The following is a 25,055-nucleotide window of genomic DNA, read 5'->3' on the forward strand; positions in this document are numbered from 1 at the left end:
CGAAATTGGTCGTTAGTGCTTATGAGATATATTTGGCATTTCCATGAAAACTAAAGAGCTTTTAGCCAGACTCTATATACAAAAAGGGTGTGTCCACGAAATATCTGATTTTAGAAATTCATTTGGTTTGAGGCATACTAATTAGAACGTAAAGAATATGACTTGAATTTCTGGCATCAAATACATATAAAAAATGTTTAATAAAACAAATTTTATTTTTTACGGGAAAGCAAAACTTTTCAACTTTTCAGGCGTATGCAAAAAAAAATTATATTTATATAGAATAATTAAGGTAAATCTGCTTGTTTGGTTTTATCTTTTATTTGCCTTCACGGCTTAAGAAAATAACTCTATTAAATCTTTTGATTTAAAACATTTTCAGGAATGAGAACTCATTTTTTTTAATTTTTTTAGGCTGTATATTTGTGTATTTTTTTAGCACAAGCAAATGCTTTTAGTTTTTTACTGCCAAACATACACATCTTAATTGATGTTTACCAAAAAACGCGCTAAATTTTTTACAAAAATTTAAAGGCTTGGTATTAACATAATTTAATGCCCATTAGGCCAGTGTTTCTCTGTTTTTCTTCCAATAAACATGGGTTTTCCCGCCTCAGCAGCACGTGCTTTTCCCCTAAGTGAGAAAACAAATGGAACTTACAGTCAGTATTCACCATACGCCTATTGTCCATTTTCACCCGCTGTTCGGTTAATGCAAATAGTAAAACAGGGAAAAATTTCTAAGTTTTCTTTGCTGATTATTTGGGCCTAAAACCTTTTCACCGTTCAGTCGTCAAACGGCGCTGGTCAGGCTTTGTGGTAAAATCGCGAGAAAAATCGAGTCAGGACACACCATATACTCATGGCCATTAGCACCATTACTAATTATGTGAAAATGAATAATTAATTGGTTGATAATTGCCGGGTTGATTGCATGCAATGTAAACACCGAAAATTTGTCGCAAAATCGCATACGGTCAACAAACGAGTTTTCAAATGTGCTCATTTACAAATCGATTTCAACTCAATTTTGGGATTCGGTAACGGAGTGTTCAAATAAACGAAACGAATCAACATATCAAACTAATTGCAGTCGAATTTAAATAACGTTCAATTAAAAGCATGGTTCGCAAAGTCAAACCCATAATCACACCATATATGCATGTGTAAAGTGTGTGTTAGTGCTTAGCGAGGGCGGAAGAGAGAAAAAGCAGAAAAAGAGAGAGAGAGAGAGAGAAAAAAGGCTTCGATTCGACATCAATCAATTAATTGGAAGCCCAAACGAGGTGCGTAAGTTCATTTGGCGTGCAATTTGTTAATTAATCGAATCTGGTGTATTAGCACAAATTGGAGCGTTAAGTCTGACTCATAATATTCAATGCAAATTGCTGACTTTAATTTGGTTTTAAGTTTTTGACACGTGTTATTTTGCCTTACAAAAGTATGTAAACTTTACAAAGAGTATGTAAAGTTTAAACAGTATTGGAGAAGGTTTATAATAAAGCAATTATAAGAACTTATTAGGAACTTTAAATTAGGCAATACAAAATGATACTTAATCATTGTGATATGCATTTTAAAATTCACTAAGTTACTTGAAGGCATCCAAACTATAGCTTTTAAATTTCCTTATACTTCAAACTTAAGCCCCTTCCATTACTTAAAAAATATAATCTCTACCCCATTTTGAAGTAATGCGAATATCTTCACTTTGAAAGCCTTTTAGTGGGTGTGACCCAATGCATTGAACTCTGCCACCTCGGTTCATAATACTTCGTCTGTTATCATTGAACGGCTTTCACTAATATCTTTCTAACAAGCAGAGCAATGGCTATAATAATGGGGAGATAATAGGCGACAACAAGTCCACACATTGCGTATCGAGTTGCCTTCGAAAGAGCTTGGCCAGCAAATTCGAGCGCCTTGACTCGTGTCCACTTGGCTAACATAATCGCCCATGCAGAGCCAGCAAGACAGCAAGACAGCCAGTTCTGTAATGTACATATATATATATATAGAGAGAGAGGTAGAGATAGAGATAGAACAAGGGGGAGCCATTGCAAAGTACCACCCAATGCATCGAGGTATCGAGTTTTAATGACCCACTTTCCAGCTCAAGACTATTTTAGTTCGGCCAGCCATCTGTATTGGTTTGCTCTAATTCCGAAAGTCCCCTGGCAGAGCAATTAGTATGGCCAATGGCCAATGCCCAATGGCCAGCATGAATGGCCGATAAAGGCGGCAAACGGCGAACGTCGTATTGTCAAGGAAAACAAATGAGTTGAGTTAACCAACGGTCACTTGAGGGGCTTCCACCCGGGGTGTTCTTCCTCTCCAGTACTTCTTCAGACCCCAAAAGAGATGTCTGGTCGCAGAGCCACTAAATGCAAAAAGAGAACAGCATAAAACAAAGAAAGAGTAATTTCACAGTCTCTGAAAGTCATTACCCATTGATATGTGTACTGTGTAGGAGGTGAAATAGTCGCTTTTGGTTGCTTTTTTGTCAGCTCTTTTTTTTGTCTATTGTGTGTTGACAACATTGGAAAGGGCAAAGACAGCGCAAGATAGCAACAAAGCGAAAAATGAAATTAATAGAATTAAGAGGTGAAGAATTCAATTCAAGGCAACATTCAGGGACAGCAATTAAGTGGAACAGCACCTTGACAGGAATGCAGCGCTGGCATACGTTGCGGATACTTGATTAAATAAAGCCACCTTTAAAACTTTAGGAAACTTGTTCTTAAACTTTAAGAGATAAAAAAAGCTTGGGTCATATAAATACACAGACCCATTCAAAAGTAAAATTGGTTTACATTGAATACACTGCGTATATTTAATATTAGTAAATTTAATCATTTGTTTATGTTGGGCATTTTTTTATAGAATATATTAAAAAACTTAACAAACCCTCAAAATGTTTTAAACACAGTGAACATAAATGCACTTACAAACAATTCAGGCACACGTTGCGTATACTTAATATATACAAACAGCTTAGGGTGACACCTAATAGATTTATGTTGCCCATGCGTGAATAAATAAAATTAAGCTCCCATAGAAACTATTCTGTCATAAATATTTATTATATTTATATATTGCTGTAGAAAATATTCAGACGACACCTTTAAGTTAGCCTCAACAAAGGATCACTTAGTATTTAATAAACAAAATTTAGGTCGCCGGAAATTAAATTTGTGTGAAAAATATGTGCAAATTCCTCACGGCTCTGCAATATTCATTAATTTGGTGAATGTCACATACTCTCAGTGAGTTACTAGGGACCCCTGCTAGTTTCTAGTGCTTCTGGAAGGCCAAATCCCGCCTGCAAGCCAGCGCAGAAACATACATATGAATGCATAATTGGAACATAAAATTCCGAAAATATTTTACAACATTCTCCGTGGCCGCCCATGTGAGTGTTTTGGGTTACGGGTTTGGTTTTGCCGGATACGGTCTCCTCCTCCTGCTCGACCTCGCCTTGATGGTCATGCCTGTTCCGCATTAATTCATTCGCAGAACGGAGGACCAGCCAAGGCAAGTCAGCCATCCGGCCGAAGATGGACCAGCGTAATCTAACACTGCCAACGCCAGCCGCAACAACAATTATGTCCTCGTCATCCGCAGCAGCAGCGGCAGCAGCGGCTGTGATGGCGGGCTTGGGAGTCGGAACTGCGGGAGGACCGACAACATCTGCGCTGGCTGGTTCCACAATAGCATTAGCAACAGCAACAACACCGTCAACGGATGCAGCAGCAACAACAACGCCAGCCACATTTTTTACCTACAGCATACCAGGCATGGACATAGCGCCAGGACCATTTATATTCACCTACGTTAGTGAATTTTTATCGCTTATCACGCCCGAGGAATTGCCGCTGGGTAAGTCCTTACCGCCCTCTCAACCAGCCTTTCAACCACCCCTTTGTCGCCATGGAGGCGTGTCCTTGTAGGGGTGCATATGTGTTCGAAGGATATCAGGGGAATGGGTTGTGGGTTTTGGGTTTTCGGTTTCCACACTGTCTGCTAGCCAACAATGAAGGCATTAGAGATGTAAATTCAGGACGGCATTTGATAGGTAGGCAAGTTATTCAGCACAGATGGAAGTGCTTGGTTAAATAGTGCACACAGGAAAAAATCTTACTAATATGATTTAGATATAATAGTCTAAATTAACTTTAATTTTTAAGCAAAAATTACAATGTCTGAATCTGTCCCGCATTCTTATAAATCTTAACTAATTTCATCAGTTCAACAGTAATAGGAAATGGTTAAACAATAATTAATTAAGTATTAAAATAGTATTTAAACTTTCATTTGTTATGAACACATATTTTACATATTGGTTAGGAAACCTAATTATAAAAAAAGTATATCAATGAAATTCGGTCAGAAATTATTTTATTTAAATTAAAAATCCTTCTCTATATATAATAATTTGATAGAAAACATGGTCACCATACCCTGCCCCTGCTTACTTAGGCTTTAACCCATAGTAACATTAAAAATTCAAATACTTAAATGTAAGATTGTTTTTCAATATATAAACTTACTTCCAATTAACTTAAAACATGTTTATATAATTATTATTATATTTAATTTGTTTATCCAATTGGAAAATTGTAGATTTCAAATTTTGTGTTATTTTAACATACTTGAATTTAAACACAACAACCCTATTTTTTCTGGGTGTAGGTTTAAAACCATCAAGGCTTAAATAGTTTCAATGGCACTTATACCTAAAAAGGGGCCCCATTCCATTAGAAATTCATGTTGGTCGAGAGAATAAGGGGAATGTGGGTGTGCCACAAGGCACAGGCGGCCTTGCGTCAGTGATCAGCCTTCGGGCAACATGTGTTTGTAAACTCACTCCATCGAAACAGCCCCGAAATTGGATTGGTGCCTGCCCAGATGACCGATGAGCAGAAGCTGAGCACCTTCATGAAGCGCCATGGGGTGCGGGAGGAGGTGGCGCGTCAGTACCTGAGCTCCAACAACTGGTCCCTGGACATGGCCAGCAGAACGTACGAGACGGAGGTGGATGGCTACCAGGCAGGCGCCTCCGGAAGTTCCTCCGATCACGAGTTGCCAGTGGGCAAGAGGGTGATCATCGAGAACTCCACACCGGCCATCACCAACAACGACAGCGATCGAAGTTTGCGGGTCTGGGGCCATGGCACTCGACTGGGTAGTGCCCATCCTATTAACCCACCTCCCCAGATCGCTGAGGAAGACTCGGATGCGGAAACCACCGATGGCGAGCACACCATAGTTGTCCTGCATCTCTGGTCGGAGGGATTTTCCCTGGACGATGGCAACTTGAGGTTGTATGCCCTGCCCGAAAACGAGCGATTTCTACGTGCCGTTTTGAGCGGAGATTTCCCGGAGGAAATGCTGCGGGTGCCCAGGGTTGAGCTGAGTGTTCAGGACCACACCAACGAATCCTTTCGTCACCTGTCCAGGAAACAGTTCATGGGTCCTGGTAGACCCCTCAACAGTCCTCCTTCCCGAATAATAATGGACGGACCACTACCGATGGAACCTCAAACCCTTCACCTCGACGAACTGGCCGCCATAACCACTGTGCAACTGAGAATGGCCGATGGAAGTCGAGTGGCAGGACGCTTCAATCTCACCCACAACATTGGTGACCTCTATAGCTATGCTCGACAGGTCCGGCCCGAGCTCTCCAGTCGAAACTTCGTCCTGATGACGGCGTTTCCACGGCAGGAACTCCTCGAAGCAGACACCCGCACTCTGGTCCAGGCCAATCTCTGCAACGTGGTGGTCATCCAGCACTTGAACGAGGAGCAGGCTGATCCAGATCCCTTGTCCAGTGAGGCTTCCGAACCGATTGTAAAATAAACATTAGTTGAGATGGATGCGTTGGGAAATGATTTTATTATGTTAGAAACTATTTAGCTACGTTGGTATCAAAACATTTAACAGTCCTCTAAATATTATTATTATTTTGTGCTTTAGTTAAAAATACAAGGTAAAATTAATTTCTAGAAGCTATAGCAACGGGAGACTATTAATATATTTGCTTAATAATTTTTTTGTTGTTTAGTGTTTTGTTTGCTAGCTTTTACTATACTTCATTGCGTATTTTTGACTTATGTTTGAAATTAGTTATAATTTAAATGTTATATTCGATGGGATTGGATTATAAGTGTATAAAGTAAGGGAATTGAAGGCTGCTGTCCTGTGTGTGATACTTTTCGGCATCTTTAAGATAGATATATCAAAATTACGGTTTTCCGAAGTCTTCCAAGCAGAAGCTTTTTATTCTTCATTGTATTGCAAATGTCCTTATTCAGGTCTTTTGTTTAAGTAGATTTCGAGTTATGCTTTTCGATATTCTCCAGGTATAAGAGGGTTTTTACATTTTGAATGACAAAGGCAGGGGTTAATTATATGTAAATATTATACATATCCTTCTGGTTCACTACCCTATAATCTTAGATGGACTGCTAGGTTACTCTTTATTAATTTTGAAGGCTATTCACACTTTATTGTGTTCCAGATTCCATACGCGATGTATTACACAAAAATACCAGCCTGCTGGACTTTGCCTCCAATGTGAGTGGTTAACGAATATGTAGTTTTGATACCTTCATGGCGTTTCCCTAACCATTTAGGCCATTAAAATCGAGTCCGGCTTCATTGCCCTGATGAGCGTGTTCGCCATCCTGGCCCTGGTGCCCCTGATCGCCACCTGTGCCTGGTGCTGTGGCCGTAGCTCCACCCAGGACGAGCTGGACCACATACGGCATGCCCCCTGCCACATTCGCGACGAATCGCTGGAGGAGAGTTTGCGGTGTCGCAAGAGCGCCGGACTGGTCACTCTGTGGATTGTTTTCATTCTGCTAACGTGCGTTGCAATCTAAAGAACTTTAACTTTTTGTGGAGGAGAGTAATGATGAGTAACTGATTTCACAGACTGAGCGACTTCAGCATATTCTACGCCAACAGTCGCCTGTCCGCCGGCATCGAGATGACGCCCGAGATGGTCAAGTCAGCGGTGCACGACGTGGAGGTCTTCCTGAAGGACACGCATCTGCAAATCAAACACAAACTGGATAATGGCTTTCACGTTTCCGTGGAGCGGGTCGTCAAGGATCTGGAAGGTCAGTCAGACAGTCATTCAGTCGGTCGGCAAAAGTTTCCCAATCGCCTTGCCAACTTTGTGACGCCAAGTACTCGAACTCCCGCCCATTTTATAGCTCTATAGCTTTATAGCCTTCGATCCATGCACGACCATAATGCACAACTTTTACCGCACTGCTGCTATGATGTAAATGCATGAATTCTATATATACTACATGCGTTTGTGTGTGCCTTTCCTTTGCAGACGTGGATGTTCTCCTTGGCGAGCCGATTCAAGCGGAAATATCCGCACACACTGGCCTTGAGCTGGCCTATGATTCACTGACGACACTTAGCCTGGGTGAGTACGGATGGTTAAGTGCTCCCCATGCGATGGGCATGCGATTGTCTGGTTACGGACTTGACCCAAATTCCATTGTTCCATGTTCATAGCCCGGCCAGCATGGTCAGTAGGCCTGGCCCACCCGCTATTGGCCAAACATGACAATAAACCACCAACCTCAATAAATTACGGGCCCCAAAAGGGTGTAACCTTTGGGTGGGGCTTTAAATTTTGCGCTTTTTCTCACTTAGTTTTACTTCTACTTCGATTACCATTGTTTGCAGTTTCCAGTTTTGAGATGCATTAGTCGGTATGCAAACAATTGATAGAACATTTATGGGCTTATTTAATAAAAAAATACAACACGGACATAAAATATATAATAAGAGATATCCAAAACTATCACTCGGATCAACTCGAAAATTTAGGACAATATTCTTGAGATGTTATTTATAAAATATTAAATATTGTTGTGGTCTAAGACATGAGAAAATTGTAAATACACTGCACCTACAAAATTATATACATAATAATAATTTTTTTATCATAAATGTACTAAGAAGTGAAGTCTTAAAATCCACTTCAAGCTGAATTACTCCAGCTTAAGTCTCCACTCAAGTCCAAACAATCTGAAAAATCAAAAAATCAAGGCCCAAATCCCAAGACGCAGGCCATTGGCAAATATGTTGGCAGTGGTTTTCAGCCAAAAGCAATTGTTTGCGCCCAATTTCATTAGGGGAATGCAAACGGAGGCAGCCGGATGCGGCGAAAGTCTTTCTACACAATTGCCAAGATGACAACTCCATTATGTTCGCCATCGAACACAATGTGTAATTTGAAATCATGCTCCTGTGACGACTCCATGAATCCTTGACTACCTCCACCCTCTCCCCAAATAAAACACGCTACAATAACGCTGCAAATAATAATATTTTCGTGCATTTGTCGCTGTCAGCGAACGCGGAGCTCATCTACCGCGTGCTCATGCTGCAGGAGACGGTGGGCAGGGCACTGAAGCTGTCCCAGGAGGCGTCCGCCAGGATGGAGGAGCTGCAGATCCAGCTGTCCGTGCTGCAGCGCCAGTGCACGTACCGCGACCGCCCGCTCTGCGACACGTTGCGTATACGCAGCTTTGAGGAGAACGGCGTCGTCGACGCCCTGAAAACTGTGAGTTCATTGTCGGGCTACGCCGCTCGATTATATATCGCTTTTTACGATGATACCCTTGCCGGCGGTGGGATACATTTGATCAGAAGTCGCAAAACCTATAATAAATCTTTTATGGTCATTGGGATAGACATGGCCATTGCTGCCCTTGAAGGCTTTTGCTTACAAATTATTAGAGACTTTGTTTAAAGATTTAAAAATTTAATTTTATTTAAATGCCGCTCTAATAGAAATTTTTAAAACATTGCCTTATTTTTTTTAAAGATTTTTAACTTAGTATCTGAGTAAGTGCTACATCTATATAAAATGCAGACAGGCCAAACAAACATTTTTGTTTATTTATTTATTTTAATTTTTTATTTACGACGTTTACCATCATTATCCTTTTTAATTAAAATATAAAAAATATTATTTAATTATTTGTATTATGCATTTTTTTTTGTATTTACATTTACATAACATTTTCTTAGCAATTCAAAATTGTTTCTTTATTCTAAAATAATTTTAGTCCGTTCTTACATCTAAAAAGGTTTGATGCAGGTGATTTAATTTTTGGGTATTATATTTGTTACATTTTATATATTGTTATTTAACTTCATAAAAATGATAGATAGATTTTAAAATGATAAAGACAGTTGGCGTATACTAAAATAAACTGTTATCGAGTCTTAACACTTTATACATTTTATTTGAATAGTTTATTAATTTTGGAATTCAACTGCATGCTCAACCTTTTCTTTTTATGAGGAAAATATAAAATATTGCGATAAGTTATAATATTACCCTACCACAGAGTAAGCTTATATTGATAGAAGAGTTCTGCAAGGGTATTCCCAGTTTCGGCTTGCCGAATCTAACCTACGTTTCTAGTTCAACGTATAAATAATTTGTGCTCTGACTTCCTTCTCTGCCGCACCCCTTTTTCCCCCTTCGGACTACACTGTTTTTCTAATTTCACCCGCAATATCTTATTTCCTGGACAACGGAACGACGACATCGCTGACAATTTGTCAGCTGCAAGAGGACCAGAGCATCTTCCGTATGCGCTACTTGGGCGAAATTGAATTCGGTGCCACTGTCAAAAATCTGACATCGGAAGTTGGCGTGTCACGTTCCATTTTCAGCAATTTCCCGCAACAAGTTAAACATGACACGGCATATGAGCGGAACTGTGAGTAGAGCAATCAAATTAAAAGGAAGTGGGTGGTGATATTTAAGTTTAGCTGCCAACCAGGCCGAAGTTAATCGGCTGTCCTTTATCAAAATCCATATTGTCGTACCCCCCGAACACAAAACTCAATTATGGCAACTGACTAAGTGTTCAATTCAATCAATGTTACAGGTGTCAGGCTTCCCATTCAGTTCATATCTACCATCTGCAAAGAACCCATGAATCTGGCAATGCAATTTCCGAAACATACAGATAAATACACAGAAACAACAATTGACTTCATGTCAATCTAAATAAATTAATAAATAAATAAATAAATCTAATTGTTTGAGAAAATAAACCCGCCATTAAAATATTAAAACTTTGTTACTTGAACAACAAAATGACACGATTATTATTGTATATTATATATACACAGAAAAATCAATTGATTTCATGTCAATTTAAATAAATTAATATATAAATAGATAAATCATATTGTTTCAAAAAAATAAACACGCCATTAAGATATTAAAACTATATAACTAAAACAACAATATAACATGATTACAAAAAAGAATTTATAATCTCAAAAGAACATTCGTTCATCTCTTTTATAACATTTTTTTCCTCCTATTATATTTATTATTATTCTTATTTATATTTATATTTATTTTTTATATGGTTTATATTGTTTATATGTTTTATATTTTCTGTGTAGCCACATAACTTGCTCAAGTTTGGCTCCCAATATTAATTAGTGTCATTGGGTTATGGTCTGTGGATGCTAATTGAATTGACTCTAACTTATCGACAGATACGTTGGAACAGTTGGCCAGTATTCGGCACCGGACGACAGCCAACGCCCAGCAGCTGACCTCGACGGTGAACGGACTGCTCCGACGACTGGAGGGCACCTGGTCCTCGCTGCAGCCCGCCTACAGCCAGCTGAAGGAGTGGGCGGATGCCTACTGGAGTGTGGGTTGGATCGCCGGCACGGTTATTGTCTGGGTGATGCTCTTCATGCTGATGTCCTACTGCTGTTTCCTCTGCGAATCGAATGCCAAGTCCGGTGTGGTCTTCTTCATCGCCGTAATGCTGATCTGTCTGGCCAGCATTTGTCTCACCTTCTATGGGGTATTTTCCCTGGCCGTGGGCGGCAATGCCGAAGTCTTCGTCTGCCGATCTCTATATGATGAGGATTACAGTATGCTGGGCAAGCTGCTGGATAAGCCGGGTTACGCATACGCCCAGGAGCCACAGAACGGCATCATCGGGGAGCTACTGCGTCCCGCCGGAGTCAATCGGTCGGTGGTCAATGTGGGTCTCGGCCAGGCCCTCAGGTGAGTCCCTGTCCACTAACCAATGCCGCACATGTGTATCCAGAGTTCCCAGGTAGCCAAAAGCCCAAAAATGCCAGCGTTGAAGTAACGAATTTTGTTATCCAATTACTTTGATACTGTACGTGCCTGTAATTTTGATTGCCCACCCAAACAGACCGAGTGTATGCCGTAGCAAAATCGAAATGTACACCAGTTTAATGGTTTAATCGATGTGCAGTTTGAAGGGAAATTAATCCGAATTTGCACACAGAAAAATGATATTTAAACTTGATATTTAAGAAAAAACCAAACATAGGTTTCCCCTTAGCAATATGAATTTTTGATTCCCCCATTTGGGGATGCCCCCTTTTACTTGGCTCCCCTTCCCAGAATCTCCTTATAAGCCAATCGTATCCCCCTTAATCGATTCGACTGTGATTACCCATTTCTGTGATTATTGTTGCCACTACCGAACTTTTCCTGTTCCGGCCACAACTTTGGAAACTTGCCCAGCCGCAATGCACTCTCTCCCTCGACTTGGCAAGTTGTTCGGCTTCGAAGGACCATCCATCCCATTTTGCAACTCAAGGATGTGGACCAGAACAAGCCGAGCAACAGCAGTCGGCCCTAAGCCGCAAAGTTTTGAAAGCCCAGTGAAATGTGCTAGCCACATGGCACTCAATTTTGCAGGGACCGAAGCAATGCCAATTCAACTAGCCACACGCACCACCCACTCAAAAAAAGCACCCACCCGACCGCCCACTGCCACCCACTTGTAACCGCAAATTTTAAGCACGATTCCAATTATCCGGCAAGCTACAAAATGCACATGCAGGCGGGTAGAAATGTGCAGATAGCGTAGGGAGCTTAAATTGCCCAATTTGCAAGGACGAACCGCCACCACCACCCACTGCTCACCATCCCGTTGATATTTTATGGGTGCACTCTTTTGACGTTTCTTTGACAACTTTTCCACAAACTCAACTTAACAAACACAACAAACACACACACACACCTACACACAGAGGCTGCGAGCAAAATCAAGCATCGTACAATGTCTTTCAATTGGATGCATTCGTGAATACCAGCAAAATAGCCGACCTGAGGCAGTTCCCCAAAGTGTCCACGGCCATCGATGCGATATCCGTGTCCGGGCGAACGCTCCTCTCGCTCACGCAATCCGTCCAGAACATTTTGGAGAACATGCTGCAGACGTCCTCGTTCAATTTGACCACGTACCGCAGCAGTGTGGGTGCGCCCACGCCCGAAAAGGATTTGGCCACGTTCATTGATCAGATGCAGCGGGTGGCCTTGCAGGTGAGTGTGCACCTGCTGCCCCTGGTGCACCTGCTACACCTGGTGCACTTATATCCACCCCCTGATTAGTTTCAATTAAAAGGGGGCTGGGTGACTGTACGTGCACTGCATAATGCCGTAATTCAATTCAATCATCCGATTTGTGTCGCCAGATTCAGGATGTGGCCACGTCCTCGCGCATGACCACTCTGGGCAGCCGCTCCAAACGGCTGCAGGCCTCCATTCTCCAGCCGCTGGAGAACCTCCAGAACGAGATACTGTACCACCTGACCGCCCTCGAACTGCAGCGGGATCCGTGGGCCAAGCAGGTCAACCAGACGCTCAACCACCTGAAGAGCATCCAGAGCTACCTGGAGAACAAGGCCGGCGAGATATGCCACAATATGACGCGAGCGTACACAGATCGGTGAGATATGAATAGTTATGCTCAGTACAATATGGTAGACCAACTTTTTGGTTCATAAGAAATCGTTGGGAGGCCTCCAAAAATATATTACATTAGAAACGTTTTAATTTAAGGGGTTTGATTTATATATATTTCGCTTTTGTTATATTCAGTAGAACAAGGTAGACCAATGTATACTATTATTTTGCTTTTACACTTAAATGTCTAATATCTTTTACATCCATAATAAAGTTCAAAAAGAAAATTAAAATAAAGACATAATCAACGGAAAATCTAGAAATTAATTAATCTGCAAGAACGATTTTTTTGAGAAAATTTATAATTTTACACATATATTAGGATTTCAATAAGCCCATCATAAAATTAAGGAACATAAAAGCTCTATGATAGCTTGTATATATTCATAATTGCTTAATTTTTTCTTGTTTCAATGCTTTATATTCTGATGTGAAAATTCATAAATTTTAAACTGATTCAAGCTTTTAATGTTAAGCCCAATACTCAAAGTTAAATGCACAATCAAAGTTCTAACCATCTGAATATAGTTCAGCAGAGTATTTGCAGCACAGGCCCAGTAATCTTCGCACGAAAGTCAAGGCCCCACACTCTGGAATTTTGTTGCCATTTGGCCACTTTTCCGCCTGTGGCACTTGCAACTGAATTCTCGGTCTGACTGCGTGTTTGACTTTTTTATTGTGTTGCTCTTTGCCCAAACAAGCAGAGAAACAAACAACTCAAACAATTGTAGTAGTGCACTCGGGTGAGCTGCACATAGTTTTCGTCTTTATCAGATAATTGAAAGTCCTAATCGTTTGATTAAGTTTGCCAAGTGTCATGATTGCATTTTTAGTGTTTTTCCAAGTGCACTCCTATGTTGCCACACAGACATTATGAGAGGTGATGTTCGGCTAGGAATTCCAAATATTTTGCTGCCAGGATTTGAGAATGCCCGAAAGTCCTTTGTTGCTTTAACCTTAAGGAATTGCTTGTGCAATTTGTATTCTGTTTGGAATTGTTTCATCCACTTATAAACTCAAGTGCTATTTAAACGATACGGGCAATGAATAGTCGAGTTGTCATTCCATTGTTGAATTTGTTGTCTTAGTAAATGTACGTATTGAAAAGGTGGACAACGTTGTTTTTAAAATCTCTAGAGATTAAAATAAAATACGTATGGGTAATATATACTGATTTTTAAGATATAAATGCTAAATATTTTTACTACAGGCTGAAGGCATATTTGACCACGAGTCGCGCCACCATGGAGTCCCAACTGGGCGACACCACCACCAAGTGCCGACCCTTCTACGACACCTTCGATGCCAGTCGCACCTTCATCTGTCGCAACATGGTGGACTTCATCAACGGCCTGACCTTCTTCATCTTCCTCACGCTGCTCCTCTGGGCAATTGGCACTCCAGTTGGCCTAAATCTGATCACTGTCCAAACGCGTCTGAATGTGATGCAGGCCGCTCATTCGCGGAGGAGGAGCGATCGGAGTCCGGATCAGGAGCAGCGGAGCGAAAGTCGCGGACGAAAGAAGCAGCGGACGAGCAGTGCGGGGGCCAGCGGGCGGAGCGGCACGAGGGAGCAGAGCCGGGAACGCAGCACTAGCAGCGCGACGAGACCAAAGCCACCACTGTGAGTTCACGTTGGGCGCCACTTATTTTAAGCCCCTTAAAAAAATATTCCCATTTGTTGATATCTGTTTATCACAATTTATTTATTTGCTTGAAAAGAGGGATTGAGAAACTGATTAAGAAACTAATTGAGAATTAATAGCTCATCTAAATGGCGACCCACAATTTATTTTGTGGGAAAGTTAAAAACGGATTTCAAAGAAGTGTACTCTTTTGTGTGGGGGTGTCCTATTAGAAATCTTCTTAAGAAATGTCGTTCTCAAATTGCTTTCTATTTGTCTATTTGTCATAAGTTTGTCATATGTTGGCGGATTAATCTGCATCTATAGTTAGTTTTTGGAGAGCGAGGGAAGACGTTACAATCATAGATAACATATATCACTATTTAGCCAAGTAAAGATCAGTTTCCGGCTTGTGTCCACCATCTTTTTATTAGGCATTGTTTTCCAAATGTACATTTCTAATACCTAGTACCCTTCACAGAAGACGCACTGCCACTGAAGAAACGCTGGACCTGGCCGACGAGGACTCCACCCCATCGAGGCAACAGCAGCAACAGCAACAGCCACAGCGTCGTCAGGAGCAGAGCCAGCGGGAAATGGACAGGGAGCGGGTTCGGGAGCGGGATCAGAGGAGTCGGGAGCGGGAAGTGAGCCGGGGCCGTGACATTTCCGCCATAAATACGCCGGTGCGCAGCCGCAGTCGCCAGCAGCTGTGAGTAACAATCCCCTATTGAGCCACCTCATCTCGAACTCATATTCAATCATATGGCATTTGCATTTGCATCAGGCGCCACGATCCCGAAGATGACAATTGGGGCTCATCCAGCGGACCCAGTAGGGCCAACTCCCATGAGCGAGATCGCGAGTCCAGTCAGTCTAGAAAGATTCTGAACATTTGGCAGTCACGAAATAAGATCAAGACGCCACTGTAAGTCGAGGAGCCCTTTTAGCTAACCTTAGGTACCCGCCATTTCTGATATTTCTTACCCTCCACACACAAAAGTCGACGGCAAGGCACTGAGGAGTTCGACTTTGATGATGGCCAAGAGGAGAGAGGGTGGCAGAGCCAGAGCCAGAGCCAGAGTTTAAATCAAAATCTGATACAGATTCAGAACCATTCCCATAACCAGTCCAGTGTCAGTCCAGAGCAACGACCCGATCCGCGCAGCCAGCGCTCCAATCTCCGTACTAAGCCCAAGTTGTAAGTGACCCCGCGGTGACCCTGCACCGCTCCAGTCCGCTCCCCCACTCACTCTCTCTGCCCCCCCTTTGTGCATGCCAGACGTAGTACCAATGCGGATAGAGCTAGCAGTGAAACGGTCCGGCGCCCCATTACACCCGTGCTCAGCGTGAACCCGGACATTCCGGCCGCCATTCCGATGCCCAGGACGCCGATGCGTCTCAAGAGCAAGGTCTCGCTGACCGCCCGAGCCGTCCAGGACATTGTCAACAAGCGGAATCAGCGCCTGTGAGTGTCTCAGTCCCGGAACCCTGAAAAGAAAAACATACCCATAGCCAGTTTGACGATCACTGCACCTCCACAACCGAAACACCCACACCCATTAGCAATTTCAGCAATTCTTCTCTGAGGTAAAAACTTTGTGTTTAAAACTAAATGAAGTGTATATATACTCCATAGCCAACGCACCGGCACCGATGAATTCGACTTGGATGAAAGCGATGCCTACGGTGCTGGAGGCCATTTGGATGCGGACGTTGCGGCGTAAGTTTAAATTCTATGAAAAGTGTCACCGAAATCTCAGGTCTTAAGATAGTTTTCGATATTTAGTCCATAGTTATTGATATGAGCTTGAAAATAGATGGAGACACATAACTATTGCTATCGTTAAGAGTACTAAGTGAACTTCTTTAAATCGATTAAACTACAAAAGGTGAACTGAATGGGAAGTCATTTTTTGTGAAATGTTATATGCAAATTTCCTTAATTTGTAAATGAATGCAATTGCCTTTAAAAAGTTACCAGAAAATATACCCTTATTATACCCTTAGTACACAAGCAATAAAGATTGATTTTTAAATATGATGGTCAATTGGATATTGATGATCTTTAAGGGCTTAACATAAGATTATTCTAAAAGGGGCTTGCCTAAGGGGTTTTTTTTTTGACCTTAACAAGCCATAAATGGAACTGTAACGTGACCATGTCGAAATTGATTCGTCAGCAAAGATTTGAATAATGAAATGAGCGGAGCCATAAAACCACCAACTTTTCAAGAGTCTAGCCAAGCCAAACGACCTTAAGCTCACCTGAGATTTCTGTGACACCTCGGATAATGTGGCAATTGAAAACTCACCCAATAACAATGATCTCCGTGATCTTTTTTTTTCAGCGCCCGACGCACGCCGCCCAGGGGCGCTCCTCCGCCCCCTCCTCCGCCAGCGGCCGGCTTGAACAGGTTCTACCAACGTTATTAACCGTATTCTGTTGCCAATGAGTTTGTTTTTTGATTTGGTTTTGATTTGGTTTTTTGATTGATTTGATCGAATCTTGAGCACATGCCAGAGACAAGAGAGTACCAACCAAAACACACACAAATTCTTATTGTGTTCACAGCGACAAAGTCTATATATTCTGAACTTGCTTTCTCTCCCCGCACGGCCACCGAAAATCCGCACTAATAACGAAATCAGTAGTGATCGCACGGTGCGCTGGAACAAGGACGAAACCGAGGACTTTGAGTTCGAGGATGTCGACGCGCCGAACAGTCCCATGTACTTGAACCACAATCTGCATTGAACCCATCGAAACTATCGAAACCATCACGAATATGGCACTTTGTTTTGTATTTCGCGTTTAGCACTCCCTAGGTTTAAGTCAACTGTAGCCATAGTGTCGATCCAGTGTGTTCTGGCCACTTGACAAGCGTAAATAAATAAATAATCTGTAGCGAATACATTTGAGTTAAAGGGTTATGTTACCTTCTGTTCGATTAGTAACTATTCAACAATGCCGAAGATCGTGTGGAGTGTCTTGTGTCTCTTATATTTCATTGCCAATGAAGTCAGTCCGAAAAAGTTCACCACCCTTGAGCTCGCTTCGAAGATCATTTTAGAGCTATCCGACACCAATATAATCATCAGTCCCACGGCAATCGACGTGGCCTTGGCCCAAATCTACCTGGGAGCCGCTGGAGAAACCGAAGCCGAGCTGAAGGACGTCTTGGGCTATCCTGGCAGCACAAAGGCAGAGGTCTTGGCGGCCCTACAGCGGAGAAGTCCTGAAATCATAATATCCAGTCGCATGTATGTGGCCAGTGGAATACCCATCCTGCCAAACTATCAACAAATGTCGAGGAAGTATCTCCATGTGGAGGCCGGGAACGTGGACCTCAGTTTTCAGGGAGCGCACACGATCAACAGCTGGGTATCTGGTAAAACAAAGGGCAGGGTCGTGGATCTCATAGACTCTTCACTGCTGGACGATGCGACGAAAGTGATTCTCGTAAATGTGGTCATTTTCCAAGCCAGATGGAAGTATCCCATTAAGAAAGTTTCCACAGGCAACTTTTACCTGCCGGATGAGAGGCGCTCGGTGGCCGTGAAAATGCTGGATCATGTGGGCACTTTCTATTACAACTTTCAAGACGAACTCGACGCTCACGTGGCCGTAATTCCCTTTGCCAACTCAAGTCTATCCATGGCCCTGATAGTGCCCAAGACTTTCCGGGGAATCCGGAAGGTTGAGGACAATCTGAAGTCCCTCAACTTGGATGCTTTGAGTTTGAAGGAACTCCAAATTTCCCTGCCCAAGTTCAAGATCAAATACGACCAAGATCTGGCCCAGCCACTAATTGATCTGGGTGTAAAGAGCATATTCAACAACGCCAATCTCTCAGATCTGACCAAGTCAAAGGATAAACTTAAGATCGACAGCATTCAGCACTCGGCCGTCCTTGAAGTGGATGAAAAAGGATCCAAGTGGGCAGCAGCTGCAGGTTTACTATTCACTTTGTGTTTCGTACAGGGCTTCCCTGGAACTTTTAAATCTTTTTTCAGATGATGAAATACTAGCCGGTCGATCAAGAAGTGCTGGATTATTGGTCACTTGCAACCGACCTTTTCTGTTTGCCGTCGTAGAGGGCAAGAAAATATTTATATTTGGGCGATTAAGTCGTCCCGAATAGAATAAAATATATATTAAATACGTTTGATTCATTGCTTAAATCTATTATAATAATATATATATTAGTTAAGAGTTAAGAGTATCTTCAGGGTGCAGCAAAAGTGCATCTCTACCATATTAAGGAGCGTCTAAAACAAGAGGATTTATTGTAAGTTTTATAAATCAATGCCTAGGAAAGTTAAAAGGTACTTATGTAAGGTAAAAAGTACCACATTTTGTTTCTTAAGCAGGTAACTAGGTAAAATGTCAAGCTAATTTTCAATGGATAGTTTTTATGTTTCATTTAAATTCTTTCCTAATTCTAAAGTATAGATTAAAGCTTCTGTGTGATAGCCTTAGTATGTATTTTTCTGTTTACATATGCAAACTAACAATGCGTTCAAACAAGTCACACTGTTTGCTTAAACTCAACAGTCATCTTTGCTGATGTGAAGTTCTTAATCTGTGCCATAGCTATTATCATTTATCTGTTTAAAAAATCACACTTATAAGACTTTTAAATACGTTTTTTTTTAAATTGTCGGTTTATTTAGAGTATCGAATCGTGTGAGTGTGTCAATGAGTGGGTCCCCCACGTTTACTTCTTCTTCAGGAAGGGGCTGACGATGGCTGGAGCCGAGTAGGTGGTGATGGGAGCGGCATAGGTGGCCACGGGAGCGGTGTAGGCCGGAGCACTGTACACCGAGGCGGTGTAGGCGGGAGCAGCGGCGGCATAGGTGGAGTAAGCTGGAGCGGCAGCAGCATAAGTGGAGAAAGCAGGAGCAGCGGCGGCATAGGTGGAGTAAGCTGGAGCAGCGGCGGCAGCGTAGGTGGTCACGGGAGCACTGTAGGCCACAGGAGCAGGAGCGGCATAGGTGGCGGCATAGGTGGCCACCGGGGGGGGCAATGTAGCCAGCCTGGGCGGCGGCGATGCAGAGGGCCAAGCAGACGAGGAACTAAAGGAAGGTAAAATCGAATCCTTTAATGGCTGAACATGCAGAGTGACCAACTGATTCTTACCTTCATGTTGATTTGGTTGTTTGGGTTGGTTGGTTTGTCAGTGACTGATGCTTTTGGCCAATGTTCTCCAGCATTTTATAGGCCAATTGTCGCCGCATTGCCAAAAACGGGTTTCCGGCTTAGGCAGCCCAAACACAAAAATCTAAATCAGAACACAACGAGATTTGCGCCTGGTCGAACGTTCAATGAACGCGGATGCCGCGCTTTCACGCCCTCAGATGTTTGTGGGGAATTAACAGCCAGCGGCGTGTCAAATGGATTACTCTTTTGCACCATTGAGCATTCGACAACTGAAATAGACGGGAATTGCGATTCTGATTACTGATTGTTTGAGAATGTTAAGTGAATTTGTGGCAGAGTTCTGAATTACCTCTCGAGTAGGATTCCCTTTTTCCTTGCTCACTCGGCATTATTGTCCTAATTATTCAACTCGAGTACTTGTGAAAACTTAACAGATAGTTTAAGATTAAGTAGTTATTTGGTAATGACTAGACATATTTATAAAATTGAAGTTTGTTGTGCACCAAGCAGGAATGTTTACAGAAGTCAAGCTTTACAATAAATAGTTAGATGTTTACGGAAGTTGTGCTCTACCAGACTTGAGTTACAATAAAAAGTAATAAATCTTAGCCTACAACTTTGGTTCAAGGCACTTTGAATAAAAGAAATAGCGAGCATTACGCTGGTCTTTCCGTCAAAAATGGTTTCTGTTTAAGTAGCACAGAAAGCGGCTTTTTGCGCTTGACATCGATCTCGTAGAGCGCCAGTCCCAGTTGATGGACGAAGGAGCTGAATTGCTTGTTCAGGTAGGCAAAGCTGAGTGCTGGCGGCTGCTCCAGGGCACAGGTGCCCCGCAGATCGTCGTGGGCCCAGTGGGGGGCATCCACATCACAGGGATGCCTGCCCTGCAGGCGGGGCAACGCCTCCGTGGAGAGATGTGGATAGAAGACGTTGATCAGCTCGAAGTTGAGGTAGCTGCTGGCATTCGAGTGCACCAGTGCCTCGTGAAGATCTGCGCTCAGCGATGCCGGAATGGCCAAGTAGAGCTTGTAGCGCAGGCGACTGGCTCCCGACTGCTTCACCTCGCAGTTGCCACTAATAAGCTTCACCTTCTGCAGCAGCAGGTCCAAGGAAAGTCCTCCGTACTCGTACATATAGAAATCCCGCGGACGACGATATCGCTGATGCGTCTGTCTATTAAAGTGCAGCACCCTCGAGCTGGGAATGTTGATCAGATGCAGGGGCAAACTGTAGATGTGCGATGTGATCAGGTGAACGTGCGTGGCAGCCGGCTTGGTGGCCACCACATGTGAGATTTCCGCCGCCAGGGGATAAACTCCCGCCTGATGGATGAAGCCAAAGAAGAGGGTCAACGCCACGTTGCTCACGTACCAGATCTTCAGCAGATAGGGTCCCGAGGCTTTGCTGGAAAGCAGCCTGTCGTAGAAGCGTCGCAGCAGCGGGTGATCCTTCTGGAAGGGATACTTGGCACTGAATCCCGTGATCAGCTTGGGGGCATGTAGCAGCAGGAGGGGAAACGTCACGGGCAGCAGGAAACGCGGCTCCTGGTGGTTAATCAGCGAGAGAAAGAAAAGCGGCACGAAGATGGCCCCCGACATCAGGGACACGATGCTCTGGAAGCGCGGCAGCACTTGGTACTCCGCCCGGAAGAACCTAAGCAGCAGCTGGGCAAAGGCTCCCAACGAAGCCAGTGCCAGAACGTTAAAGAGCATGGGCATGTTGACCATTAGGTGGACATAGCAGGGATGCACGCCATGGCTGGCTGTCTGCGCCGAGTCCAGATTCGCCTTGATGAAGTTCCACGGCGTGAAGACAAAGTTATCGATGCTCAGCTGCATCATGTGCAGTTCTCCCAGGGTCAAGTGCTGGTAGTACAAGGAGTCGCAGAAGATGAAGACCGCCAAAGCGGGCAGTGCGCACAAACAGAAGAGCACAATTCGCAGATTAAAGTCCCGGAAGGTAACGCTCCTTGTGCCCATTCCTCGCAGCAGCCAAAAGAAGACCATGGGCGCTCCAAAGAGCAGGAATGTGGGTCGATTGAAAACCCCAGCCACACAGATCGTGGACATGGTCATCAGGTGCTGCAGATTGTGCGCCGGCAGCGAGTTCTTCAGCTTCCAGATCCGCACTCGCTCGCTAATGGACTCCGCCTTGTCGTACTTCTCCTCGAGAAACTCCTTCTTGTAGACCACCGTATTGGTGCGCAGCATGCACTCGGAGACCAGGCAGAGCAGCCACGAGCACATGGCCATTTCCAGGCTGTTGGAGAAGGTGCGTGTGCCGAAGACCAGCAGAATCCAGGAGCTGCCCATGGCCAAAAGGCGGATTTCGAAGCGAAGACCATACAGCCGGCAAATGCGGTACAAACAATAGTCGTTGGAGTAGGAAATCAGGGTGTAAATCAGGCGGGGAAAGACCACATAGGTGTACGTTCCCAGCAGCTCCAATTGCCATCCGGCTCTCAGGCATTCGGCAATGAATTCGTAGAAACTCCAGGGAATTCGCAGCAGCGCGAAGGGCAGAACTATTGACCTCACGGGCAGCGAGTTGTTGAACTCCCAGCTGCGGGTGTGTTCCAGCCGAAAGTGATCGCCTGAAAAGAAGGTAGTTGTAGTTAACTTTATAGGGTATTTAGTATAATACTCACCTGTCATCACCTCGACGCTTTGGAAGAACTCATCCGGATGCACATAGCCCAGTTGGGGCACAAAAACGAGCAGCAAGCGCACTGCCGCAAAGCAGAAGTAGGTGCTCAAGTGCCGGTCGCCGGGCGAGCGATTCTGCCAGAGCTTCGTCAGGCGCATTTCTCATTAATTAGCTTCTTTTAACTACCAAAACTTGTAGTTTTTTTAGTAACAATAATAAATATAAGAAATCAACAACAATCACAACGGTTCGCAGGAAACAGTGTGACCAGAGCTATTGAAAATTTATACCGTCCGGCAAATCAAAAAATCACAACGGTTTGCTGGTTGTATTTTGTGTGAATGGCATCTTGGGTCACAGCGAAATTATGAATAAAATCATTTGCGACGCTTTTCAACACTGATACATTAATTCTCATATATCGATGTGATTGGCATTGGGACACTGCTTGCTAAGAAAATATACTGAATGACCACTGCTTGCTGAAAGTAGTTTTTAATGTGGCCATAGCTGTTCTAAACAGTTGGAGAAGCATTAAACATTTTGGCGGTAAAATTTTGGAATCACTGTAGGTTCGAATTTCAGTGAAACCAATTTCACAATTTAAGGTAATTTTTTATGCTAAGCAAAGTCGAGTTTTCAACTCATAATCTACTTTAAGCCCATCATTAGGACTGACTATTAACTTGAATTACTACTTTAGTGAACTTTTATTCTATTTGTGTTTAATGATATAATTACATATTTGTTAAAATTTCGCAAAGAAATTAGTAATATTTTTATTAATTTTCCAATTATTTTAGAAACGTTTTTGGGTTGGGTTTGAATTTGTGGATTAAAAATTATTTACATTTTGCCGGCTTTTTAAACATATTTTTTGTAAGGAAGTTATCTTCTTGATTGCGGTCTCATATGGTTTTCCCTGAATTGGCTTTGCTAATCTGTAAAATATATTGACATTTTTGTTTATGAATACTCGCCTATGTTTCAATTGAGCGATAAGCGTGGAACCCAAATGTTCCTCAACCGCATACCAGTACTCAGTCTGATATAAGCTTGGACCATGAACAGTTTGCTCAAAGTTTTTGCCCTTTTGTGGCTAACATTTTGCGTATTTCCCTCAGCTCATAGCGATTCGCAATTTTTGACCCCAGAAGAATACAGAGTTTACGATCAGCTGAAAAAGCAGGATTGCGGAATACAAAAACAAGGAGTAAATGGTGGGAAGGATTTTGTGATGTCCCAACCTTGGATGGCTTATATCTATGATGAAAAAAATATACAAAATTGTCGCTGTGGAGGCACACTTATTTCGGAAAGTAAGTTTAAATTTAAGATTAAGATTAAGCTCTGGAGTTTATTACTTAATTATTTGTTTATTATTTCATTCAGGTTTTGTTTTAACTTCTGCCCACTGTCTTGCTTTTTGTCCTTCATCCAGCGAGTAAGTAAATGAAAATTATATTGAATTATCGATTGTTATATTTCTAAACAGATTTAAAGTTCGATTGGGAGAGCACAGTCCTACGGCTTCGAAATACTGCAAGCAAACTATTTGTGCACCACCAGTGAAACATTTTTCTATAAACGAAAGTGTTTTTTACGATAATTTTGTATATTACCAATTTGGAAATGACATTGCTCTGCTGAGATTGGACCGAAAGGTGGTCTTTAAAGGTTGGTAATGCTAAGCTAAATAAGAATTTAAGTTAAAACGCTACTTTGGGATATGATGGATGATATGTTTAATGAAATTTAAAATAAATTTGTACATATTACTTTTACTTTTTAATGCACAGATCACATACGACCCATTTGCCTGCCCTTAACCCCCGATCTCCAAGCGATTACCTCATTTATGGGACAATCCTACACCGCTCTCAAATGGATGCAAACCGGGAAAATCCCTAAAGAAACTCTAGTTGAGGAACATGTGAATACGGTGCAGTGCTCTGTGGACACACATGAGTCGTTTCTCTGTACCACCGAAAACACTGAATGCCGGGAAAACTCGGGAGGTCCACTGATTTGGCTGGGGAGATACTTTGGATCCACCCGCCATTTGATATTCGGACTGGCCAGTCATGGAAAAGGACCCTGTGGTAATGGTCAGAAGGCCTACTACACAGATCTGCCCGCCTTTATGCCCTGGATACTCAAAACGCTTGCCAAATTTCCAACATTATGAGGATATTATTGAATAATTTTAATTTAGGCAATAACTTATTTAAACAAAATGGAATCCAGGACCTCGCTTGGAAATAGCTCATTATGCTGATCTGACCTCTGATTTAATTTAATTTATCAATATTTATATTCATTTCTGCAATAAGGAAAACGATTCAAGAAATAAAATAGGGTAGAAAAAAAGTGGATTTACAAAGTGTTCGGCATGAGTTCAAATCTCTTGTATAACTTAAATAAACAATCTATCAATACAATCTTGTTCATAGAAAAAACATAGCTTTAAAATTCTTCGTTTGTTATAGATGAACTTGAACTACAAGATTTCGCTATGTGTGTATGCCTAAAGTGAAAAATGTAATAAACAAACCAATTTACAAACTAACAAAAGCATTAAAAGACTTTAATTGTACTGAATTCTTGCATTAATCACAAAGCAATTTAAAATAAATTATTGGAGCACTACTCAGCAACTTGGAGCGGCCACCTGATCAATGGCAATCCATTTAGATCTCACGCCTTCCGTTTATTATGATAAATGATAAATGATAAACGTGGAGCCGATGACGTAGTTTGCGGCTTGGGTAGGAAATTCGATGTCGCATTACAGTTATGTAAACCCAGTTTT

The 25,055-nt window shown here is 42.5% G+C and overlaps 5 protein-coding genes across 6 annotated transcripts; 4 read left to right on the forward strand and 1 right to left on the reverse strand.

The window, feature by feature from the left end:
* The first annotated feature begins 808 nt into the window (after positions 1 to 808).
* LOC108144876 lies at positions 809 to 17,323 on the forward strand. 2 transcript variants are annotated; one of them, XM_017270034.2, is made up of 19 exons: positions 809 to 1,286; positions 3,517 to 3,879; positions 6,524 to 6,579; positions 6,639 to 6,871; positions 6,940 to 7,127; positions 7,352 to 7,447; positions 8,385 to 8,596; positions 9,611 to 9,767; positions 10,564 to 11,089; positions 12,094 to 12,385; positions 12,538 to 12,791; positions 14,019 to 14,432; positions 14,915 to 15,145; positions 15,221 to 15,361; positions 15,437 to 15,634; positions 15,716 to 15,901; positions 16,073 to 16,156; positions 16,785 to 16,850; positions 17,089 to 17,323. In XM_017270034.2, the coding sequence occupies exons 2-19, from the start codon at positions 3,558 to 3,560 to the stop codon at positions 17,189 to 17,191; spliced, it is 3,759 nt and encodes a 1,252-aa protein (XP_017125523.1). In that variant the 5' UTR covers positions 809 to 1,286; positions 3,517 to 3,557; the 3' UTR covers positions 17,192 to 17,323. The 2 variants fall into 2 exon arrangements, with proteins under 2 accessions (XP_017125523.1, XP_017125522.1); XM_017270033.2 differs by lacking the exons at positions 15,221 to 15,361; positions 15,437 to 15,634; positions 15,716 to 15,901; positions 17,089 to 17,323 and having other exon boundaries at positions 16,785 to 16,996.
* On the forward strand, positions 4,809 to 5,879 carry LOC108144877 (NSFL1 cofactor p47). Its single transcript, XM_017270035.2, has one exon. It carries the CDS (start codon positions 4,909 to 4,911, stop codon positions 5,860 to 5,862), a length of 954 nt encoding a protein of 317 aa, XP_017125524.1. The 5' UTR covers positions 4,809 to 4,908; the 3' UTR covers positions 5,863 to 5,879.
* A 78-nt stretch (positions 17,324 to 17,401) lies between the features above and the next one.
* On the forward strand, positions 17,402 to 18,603 carry LOC108144151 (serine protease inhibitor 42Dd-like). Its single transcript, XM_017268795.1, has 2 exons — positions 17,402 to 18,389; positions 18,451 to 18,603. The coding sequence occupies exons 1-2, from the start codon at positions 17,402 to 17,404 to the stop codon at positions 18,576 to 18,578; spliced, it is 1,116 nt and encodes a 371-aa protein (XP_017124284.1). The 3' UTR covers positions 18,579 to 18,603.
* Positions 18,604 to 20,050: 1,447 nt separating this feature from the next.
* Positions 20,051 to 22,499, reverse strand: LOC108144841 (GPI mannosyltransferase 4). The gene is made up of 2 exons (XM_017269981.2): positions 22,245 to 22,499; positions 20,051 to 22,190 (listed from the first exon to the last, which is right to left on the reverse strand). The coding sequence occupies exons 1-2, from the start codon at positions 22,399 to 22,401 to the stop codon at positions 20,254 to 20,256; spliced, it is 2,094 nt and encodes a 697-aa protein (XP_017125470.1). The 5' UTR covers positions 22,402 to 22,499; the 3' UTR covers positions 20,051 to 20,253.
* An 806-nt stretch (positions 22,500 to 23,305) lies between these two features.
* On the forward strand, positions 23,306 to 24,758 carry LOC108144152 (serine protease grass-like). Its single transcript, XM_017268796.2, has 4 exons — positions 23,306 to 23,562; positions 23,636 to 23,687; positions 23,739 to 23,920; positions 24,043 to 24,758. The coding sequence occupies exons 1-4, from the start codon at positions 23,307 to 23,309 to the stop codon at positions 24,429 to 24,431; spliced, it is 879 nt and encodes a 292-aa protein (XP_017124285.1). The 5' UTR covers position 23,306; the 3' UTR covers positions 24,432 to 24,758.
* The last annotated feature ends 297 nt before the right edge of the window (positions 24,759 to 25,055 follow it).

This window comes from Drosophila elegans, unplaced genomic scaffold (genome assembly GCF_018152505.1).
Source record: "Drosophila elegans isolate 14027-0461.03 unplaced genomic scaffold, ASM1815250v1 contig_183, whole genome shotgun sequence".
Classification (NCBI taxonomy): Eukaryota; Metazoa; Arthropoda; class Insecta; order Diptera; family Drosophilidae; genus Drosophila; species Drosophila elegans.